The sequence below is a fragment of the Juglans microcarpa x Juglans regia genome, chromosome 2D, assembly GCF_004785595.1.
Source record: "Juglans microcarpa x Juglans regia isolate MS1-56 chromosome 2D, Jm3101_v1.0, whole genome shotgun sequence".
NCBI lineage: Eukaryota > Viridiplantae > Streptophyta > Magnoliopsida > Fagales > Juglandaceae > Juglans > Juglans microcarpa x Juglans regia.
Window position 1 is genome coordinate 5,930,485 of NC_054596.1, and position 8,822 is coordinate 5,939,306.

At 38.1% G+C, this 8,822-nt stretch overlaps 1 protein-coding gene across 2 annotated transcripts; it reads right to left on the bottom strand.

Annotated features, from left to right (window-relative positions):
* On the bottom strand, positions 1-8,822 carry LOC121250712 (condensin complex subunit 3). Of its 2 annotated transcripts, XM_041149907.1 has the most exons (13): positions 8,343-8,822; positions 7,735-7,938; positions 7,143-7,288; positions 6,574-6,839; positions 5,950-6,047; positions 5,271-5,418; positions 4,757-5,196; positions 2,548-3,056; positions 2,396-2,456; positions 2,007-2,285; positions 1,310-1,571; positions 538-906; positions 1-387 (listed from the first exon to the last, which is right to left on the bottom strand). In XM_041149907.1, exons 1-12 carry the CDS (start codon positions 8,712-8,714, stop codon positions 587-589), a joined length of 3,105 nt encoding a protein of 1,034 aa, XP_041005841.1. In that variant the 5' UTR covers positions 8,715-8,822; the 3' UTR covers positions 1-387; positions 538-586. The 2 variants fall into 2 exon arrangements, with proteins under 2 accessions (XP_041005841.1, XP_041005842.1); XM_041149908.1 differs by lacking the exon at positions 8,343-8,822 and having other exon boundaries at positions 7,794-7,931.

Sequence of the window (8,822 nt, forward strand, 5' to 3'; positions counted from 1 at the left end):
ATTTACAATTGGACAAGGACAAGCATGAGGGAGAACAATGGGCCTTCTGTGTTGCAGACTACAAAATGAAAGCCTGCTGATCACTCATTTCAGTTTTAACCAAGTTAATCAATGAACTTCCAAGAGGTCGTCGTCAAAACATTCAAAGAAATTCAGCACCCTGCAGCTAAAATACATCACAAACCCTCGAAGAAAAAGAAGGGGATAATCTAAGAGCTCATGACCTAGCATGTACAGGGCAAAAGACCAATCTTTTAAGGCATTGCCAAACGTAGCATTCCCAACCCCCAACTCCAGAAACACACTTGCATATTAAGTCCAATGCACCATCTGTACAAACTACAAAAGCAGCAGCCTAAATACTAATCATACAACTACATATATTACTTTCAATACCGCTACGGACAGGAGAGTTGGCGCAAGAAGTTGCGCACGCCTGCCATGTCGTTATGATCAAACGCACCGTATCACCATATCACAACTTTTCATGCGCAACTTCCTGCGCTAACTCATCTGTATTTATCATTTTCCAATTACTTTTGGTGAACAGATACATCTCATTGGGAGAGGGAACTGTCATGTCAAGCTACACATTCGCGATATCACCAGACTCGTCAGAATCTTCTTCAGATGTCACTTCAGAGCCTTCTTCGTCATCAGCATCCATCCTGATGGATCTGCTGGCAGTCATCTTGGTCAAAGCTGCAGTTTTACTTGCCCTCTGTGAGCGCGTGCTTATTGTGGCAGCAACAGTAGGAACAGAATTGGATGGAACTTCTTCATCAGAAGAGGCCTCTTCAAGCCGTACCCGTCTCCTGGAACGGGGTGGTGGTCTCGTTGAGCGTGGGGCTGGAGTTTGTGGCATTGAAACAGCAATGTCCAGGTTTAAGTCTAGATCTAACCTCCCTACAACACAAGGGGGTAAAGAATCATATAGATGTTTACCATATGGATCATGTTCCAATATGGGTCTCACAAAATACAGCTAACACGTTAAACTTTAAACTACAAGGTAAGTGAACTGGACAAGTAACTTAAATTTGCTCCCACCACATCCATGTTAGGCTCACAGCAAGTATACCACTAAATAAAGCAAGTGGGAGTCCAGATGGTGTTCGTTGGCATATGCAATCTATATCAACGTGGAAAAACTCAGCAGGTCATTCCCATTAAAGGCACCCCCTTCTACTTTGTTATAAATTTTTGGAATAATTTACCCGATAGAAAAGTTAAGTTACCATAAGAGACGAAATATTAATAAAGAACTTTTTTTCCCTAGCTCTTCTGCAGAAAATTTAGAGGTTTTTACCCAAGATAAGATTAGCTTCATCTTGCAACAATTCCTGATCTGGGTCTGTATCTACTGACTTTAGGTGTTCAGCTATTCGCTTCAGTTCCTTCACAAGATCCTTCTCTGCTGAGACAGATCCAGCCACATGACTTAGAAGCCTCCTCATTAACTTTATTGCCCCCTGTTCTGATGACCGAAAACGGAGCAAGACCAGTATTCTACATAGAGCTGAAACATATGTTTTCTCAGCAGCTGTCTTCTTCATTTGGAAGCCTGTCGCCTAAACAAAATATTAAAAAAAATCTATAAGTTTGAAGCCTGCAAAGATTCAATTGAAGGATTCTTTCGAAGGACATCCATACCGACGGATTTACACATGGACCGACCAACATAGTTATACATACATACTAAACGAAATTATTTACTGCTTCAGGGTTATCCATTTCCACAACCAAGCCGATGAATAGCAATTCTTTTATCTTATTTTGATTCTGCATACCAAACGTGCCATTAGGGGAAGGCATTCCCAAACATCCATCTACTTTAGAGGCTTGATGTAACTTGTACGTTTGGATCAATGACTACAAGATTCATAGTAAAACATAAACTCCATCCAGATACAGCCCTAAAAGATATCCATAACAAGTAGTGGGAGCTTAAGCAAGGTCAAATCTAACCTTGTAGGTCTGAATCTAATAGTTTGTAAAAACTTTACCTCAACAGCAATGCGTATTGCAAGCCCCTCTTCACCACACTCAAGTGGAGGTTCTAGAGAACCATTTAGTACTTCTGGTAGTTCCCTATTCCCATTGTCATCCTCATTTGCAGTTTCCCGTTCATATAATGCAGCCTGCATCATCTGCAGCATGAAACGTGATGCTTGTACTGCACGCTTACGCATATTAGACACCATCAATGTAGGCAACCCAGCATTTCCATTGATGCCCGGCCACATTGAACGCATGACAGGAATGAAAGCCTTGGATAAACATTTCTGCATTTACAGAACCAAATATATGGGCCGTAAATATTAAAGAGTACATCCATAATTATTAGCGATACATATATCATACACATCATATCTAGAATATTTGTGTTACTTGCCTTGTGAGCAGCAGAAAGAGAAGGATAATGCTCAAAGAAAACAGATAAACATTGCTTCAACCTGGTCAAGAAGCCAAGTAATTAAGACACATGGTTATCCTCATAAAGCAGAAAAAAGTAATTAGAAATGCATAGGCACATAACTCGCCTACCTCTGCAGGTCTTTTCTTTCATTGCTAAAATACAAATTAATGAGCTTGGCCAAGAGAAAGGGATGTAAGGAAGCTGGTATGCTCGGATAGTTCTCACTTAGCAGAAGAATCTTCGCAAATCCCTCCCCAATAATAGCTTGAACAGACTCATATTCATCACTTGATAACGAGTTGTCCCAGTCATCTTTTTCAATTCCAGCATATAAAAGATCAAGCATTTGAACGTTTAAAACATCATCGATATCAGATAAATTCACAGGAACAAAAGTCTTCTTATCATCTGGGTATGAAAAATCCTTCCCCAAGGCCCTATCAACTTCACGTGGTTCATGCCACAACCCAAGATCTATTAACGCCTTACTAGCTGCAACACTAACTGAAGCTGGACCATTAACAAAAGAAAGTGTCAACTGCTTTACTAGTTCCTCACTTAGCTTCTTTTCTAACAAACCAAAAAGCCCAAGACACCTGACAGCAATCCTCTGCACATCGAAGTGAACATGCTTTGCCTGCTCAAAAAAAAATCCTTGAATATGTTATATGGATACTTCAAGGTCTGGAGCAACTGCATTGAAAGCATACGACGGTAGGTACAAAAAAAAAAATTGTAGGAAGGCTAATTGTCACATTAAGAAAATGAAATACGTTCCTTCTTTTTAGACCGATGTGATATTTGTTCTTTATTTCTTATAATGAATAGGTATTTAAATAACAAAGAGTTTATTTAATCGCATATTTAAACATTCATGATGTAATATTAAATGATTACTTGACAATTAAAAATAACAAATAATTTTTCAATTAATCAATAACATATCATGAAATGACAAGAAGATGATAAATAAAAAGATCATAGATTCATAAGTAATATTAATCTTTTATATTTATCTTTATAAAATTCATTTTACTCTCTAAACTGATACAAGATTTTCATATTTAGAAAATTGGTTTAAACCAAACCGGATCAGTATATATATTTATAATTTTTTATATTATATTATATATATTATATGTTAAATTGCTAATTAATATAATATGAAATTCAAATCTTATTATTAAAATCTATTAATCTTATCACATAAAATTAATATAATATGTGATATAACATAAAATTAATCTTATAATTTTTAATATAACATTTGAAATAACATATAAGTTTTAATCTTATAATGTAAAATTAATATAACATATAAGTTTTAATATTTTAATATAAAATTAATATAACATAAAATTTTAATTTTAATCTTAAACATAAACATAAACATAAACAATAATATTAAGTTATTAATATAAACTTAATTTTGATATATATATCAATAATAAATACACTTTTTGGGTAATAAATTATAATATATATTCCTTTTGTAAATGTATTTTTACATATTTGATCATATATATTCATATAAAAAGTCTAAAACTTATATAGATTATAGTTAAATTTAATGTTATACTAGTATGTATTTTATAAGATAATGTACATATACTATAAATATAAATAGACTAATAATTTAATATACGTAAACATCATATTATTACTAACATAAATAATCATAAAACCGGAAAAACTAAATCGAAACTAAAAAAATCAAAAATTTCAGTTTCGATAGTGAATTAATTTGGTGTCGATTCTTAAATTTTCAAAATAAATATATACCTATCCAATTCTAAAAAAAAATGTACAAAATTAAATCCAATCAGACCCGTTACACCTTAGTTATGCTCGTCATCAAGGCCCCAACAGTATTGACGAGAGAACAACCAAAAGAAAGACTCAGAGCATCGAGGACAAGGGGAACGACTCCCCCGACGGACTCGCCAAGATCAACGAAAGTCATGCAGCGCCTTCTCCAAATCAACGGCCAATGACCTCAAAGGCAACATGAAGAGATATATAGTCTGGGTTAATATTTAGAAAGTGATGAAGACGGGGGAATCAGCGAATGCGACAAGAAAGACAATGACTGTTTGGTTTGGGAAGACGAATTAGGACATTTAAGTGTCCAAGTGACAAGGACTGGGAAAGGGAATGCTATTAGGATAAATAAAATGGACATGGACTGGGTCCGAATTTTTAAACAGATTGCAAATTTTGGGTTTTTTGGAATATCGGAGTTTGGGTGAGGCGGTAGCTTTCGTCCCCAACAGGTAACCAACAATTTTTGTAAATAGGTACAAAATAAATAGAATACTGACAAAATAAATGCATTACCCCAGGAAGCAGTAAAGATCGCAGTAGTTCAGCAGGTTCAATAGCCTGTCCTTGAAGCCAGCGGAAAGATTTTGCATTTTCCAAGAGAAGGCCAGTCACAGCAAGGCTGTGTATCCACTGCATAACATCTGCTGTTCGCTCCCTGCAAGGCCGAGCAAGTTCTTCCACAACCCCAAGAACAACAGCTTCAAATTCACCATCGGCAGCATGGACTTTCTTTGCCAGCCCAGACACTGAATCAGCCCATTCTCTGTCTCCACCAAGATTTATTCCATCTCCGATGACAACAACGTTCCCATCATCATCTACTTCATGCTCAAGAGGTTTGTGCAGCAGTTCCTGCACAAAAGTACCAGCAACCTTCCTGTTTGTGGAATCAGAAAAATCAAGCATTGCACCAAGCAATAGCAGCTGCCGAGATGCAAAGCGATAATTCGGTCCTGCATAAAGTAGGTCCAATTAAGATAGATGGATGTGATTCACTCTCATGTCAACCAGATGAACTTACACCTACCAGCATCAATATGAGCTTTCACCAAATCTATAAAATCAGAAACTGTTGCGGGAAGAATTCTCTCGAGAAGGTCATTATTGTCTGAAGCTTCTGCTGCATATACTGCTGCTTCAGTGCCCATTGTGGCAGCAGCATCAGAGCCTTTTGCCTGTTGAAGCACAGTAAAAATTCATACACGGTCGGATAGAAGTATAGTCTACTTGGCACATCTAACTTCAAGAATTGATCACAATTTTGTAACAACGAGAAATGCTACAAACACCAAAATATGGTAACTCCAGCCGCTTTATTTTTATGAAGACTTTTGTTGGTACTACTAGTAACATTTTTGCTGTAGAAATTTCTCTTCCCAAGTAAACTAGGACATTTCAACCAATAATATGAACACAAATTCCAGCCGTTTCAGCAAGAGAATACTTGAAATGATTTAACATATACGGAAAGGCCTTAAGCTCAGAAACATTAGCACAGGTAGAGCCCATGTCTAAGCCTTAGAAGCTAGCCGAGTGTTTTTTTCTCAGCTTAGCCAGATTAAACTCTCCCCTTCTCCAACCTATCCGATTTGTAGCCTTCTTGTAAACCTGATAGTCTCACACTCACTTCCAAGTCCCCCCAAAGAAATGAGAAAATTATGTCAACAAAAGATAGAATAGTTTTGAAACATGAAACATAGACTCACGTGTGCTTCAGTTTGCAAGTGCCTGCATACAGTCCTCCAATAAAGTGAAACCTCTGCTTCCATTAGCTGGACGCTTGGGATGCGACGCACCGAGTCCCCTAAAATCAATATGGGAAAGCATAAGGATAATATAATTGACGAGTTGACTTCTAATGAACTCAAATCATAAGCCATAAAACAGTGAACATTTTGACTTGAGTAGTTCTGGTAGCCATAGGACACCACTACGGCAGGTTGGTAGAATCTGATATGTTCAAAATTCTCTTTAGAATATAAAGGAAAAACTCTGGCCACTTTACCCGTCCCTAGGCCATCTATTTCAGTTAAACGACTATCAAAAGGCTTCCTCATGTTCTATCTTTCAAACCACGTAGGTTTCAAGAGCATTAAGGATATTTTCTTCATGGACAGTTCTCCAAGCCTAAGTCTATTTTTTTGTAGATGCCAAATCAATTCTTCAAATTGGTGTGTAAGTAAAGGGTCCGATGAAGATATGTGCTTATATTAACAATCTCATGTCAGGAGCCACAACTGCTTCGTCCAGCAAACTGGCTCTCTAAATCAACCAATTATACAAAGTCATACGCTTCTGATTAGTTAAGTATACATAAGACAAGGCTCAACCTTCCATTCCATCAACTGTTGATATGTATTGCTGAATACTTCCACCATCACGTAGATTAACTAAACCAGCTCTTAACAAAGCCCCCATCACAGCATCCCCAATCAATTCATAGGTTTCAACATCGAGATACTTGAGAAGTTCTGCAGGGTCTCCATTGCAGCATTTAATAAGCCATTCATCTTTCATTAACTTTAAACACTCATTTGAGACGGCTAGAGAACGATCACCAAGTCCCCTCTGAAGAATTATCGTTCGGAGCTTTATACTACAAAACAAAGCAAACGAAATTGATAAAAGAAAGTAAAGACTCCAAACCTGTGGAGTGTTCTGTGAGAAGAGATAACCGAAACACCACACAGATGTAAAAGCTAAAACGCACAAACTAGGTACCAAGTACATAGATTCCATTGTCGGAGTACTCAAAGACTATAAATTACTGCAATTGAATGGAAACACAGGGTATCTATACCGAAGACAGTCTATAACTAGTCAACGTAAATGGTTTTACCTTGAGGTAAAGAAATGAGAGAAAGGTACTTAACAGTTACGGTTTACACCATGGATTTACCTTAGGCTTTGAAGAGGAAATTTATTAGCGAGAACACAGTATGCTGCCTTGCGAACTGACTCACTCACATCCACAGTGCAATCAACTATTACTTGTGATGTCGCATTTGAAGGAGGCAATGATAGTACTATTGTCTTACGAACTTCCTGCAAACATGCCATGGCATTATAGACAGAAAGCGTCAAACGCACACGAATAAAATAGAGTATTGTTCAAAATTAAACAAGAACATGCTGTGAATTTTCGAATACTCGAATATTTTAGAATATCTAGAGAAGGAGATATAATAGACAATTAATATGGGACAGAAGAAGCGCTTAATTCCAACAAACAGAAGTCTTGTAATAGTATTAAATTCCATTGCCGACATACAAAAAAATGCATTGCATCATTGCATCCTCCTGTGCACATATTTAAAGCAAATAAATGAAGATCAAGAGCCGAAACATAAGAGTGCAGAGACACCGGTTATCACGCTTTGCGCAAGCAGGAAATTTATAGATTCATCTTAAACCAACATGCTGCAAGAGACCTAACTTTCAACTAAGTCAGCACCAGCAAAAGTACTTATTGGAACATTATGGGAACTCACCGCATTCTGTTCTAGGGGAAGCACCTCAAGAAATAAATCTAGAATATCGCTGTTCTCACCATCATTTGCAAAGCGGGAAAGAGCCCTGACTGCAAATGTACGGATAACGGGGACCTTGTCCCTCACGCGCAGCATCATGCATTCTATCACCTCGTCCCATAGTTCATCACTCACTTCAGCATCATCTGGCAACCGCATGATAATCTACAAGTGCAGGGATTTCATCCAATATAAGGATAAAATTGAGTGCCTAGGAAGTTACTATGAAAGCTCTGGTAAGCAATAAATTTTGGACTCGCCAAAAACATCTATCACTCACATCCTTAAATACTGTAGACCTAAAGCAGTTGATTCTAACGTCACTAGAAAAAGCAAGACTGGTTTCACTTTCTCAAAGTAGGATTTTAAAGAGAGACCAGCATTGGCAATTACAGGTAGGGAGAGATATACTCTAGGTGCAATTCCAGTCGACCGATTAAAACCCATTTGAGGAACTTTCTGAAAGCAATTTTCATCAGAGAGGAAGAAAACCCCAAGGCCCAAAATATCATAATTTCTCGTACTACACATTCCCAGAAACCAAAAGGCACGCAAAATCTACACCATACCTCGGAAACAATTTGGCAGGCACGAAACCTCGCGGTCCTGTTGGCCGCTGCGGCAGCATTTAGAAGGAACCTGAGAAACTCCGCCAGAAACGCGTCGCAATCGGAGGCATTGTTGGGGTCACGGGTGCCGGCAAAGACAGAAACGAAGCGTACGATACGCTCCGTGGAGGCGATGCGTCGCTGGAACGTGAATAGGGGGATCAGGATTTTCAAGAAGGCAGAAAAGAAGTGGAGTGATGACGAAGCTTTTGATCGGACGGCTGAGAGCTCCTTGAGCTTTCGGTTGTGGGTGGCGAAGGATGTCCGGGCCTCGTCCAAGATTTTCGCAATTTTATGTTTCAGTTGATTCTCTTCCTCTGTCTCCCCAGCCATTACTCTCTCTCTCTCTCTCTCTCTCACCCACTTCGCCAATATCAAATTGGATCTGAGGCTCTAGTTGACATGCTTTCGTCTCTTTTCGTTTTGAATTCGAGCGGGACT

Excerpts from the sequence above, each read along its gene's own strand:
- LOC121250712 (XM_041149907.1), bottom strand. The coding sequence starts at position 8,714 with ATGGCTGGGGAGACAGAGGAAGAGAATCAACTGAAACATAAAATTGCG. Across the intron at positions 7,289-7,734 it reads TTCCCCTAGAACAGAATGCG|GAAGTTCGTAAGACAATAGT; the intron begins GTGAGTTCCCAT and ends GCATGTTTGCAG. Across the intron at positions 5,197-5,270 it reads GAAAGCTCATATTGATGCTG|GACCGAATTATCGCTTTGCA; the intron begins GTAGGTGTAAGT and ends TACTTTATGCAG.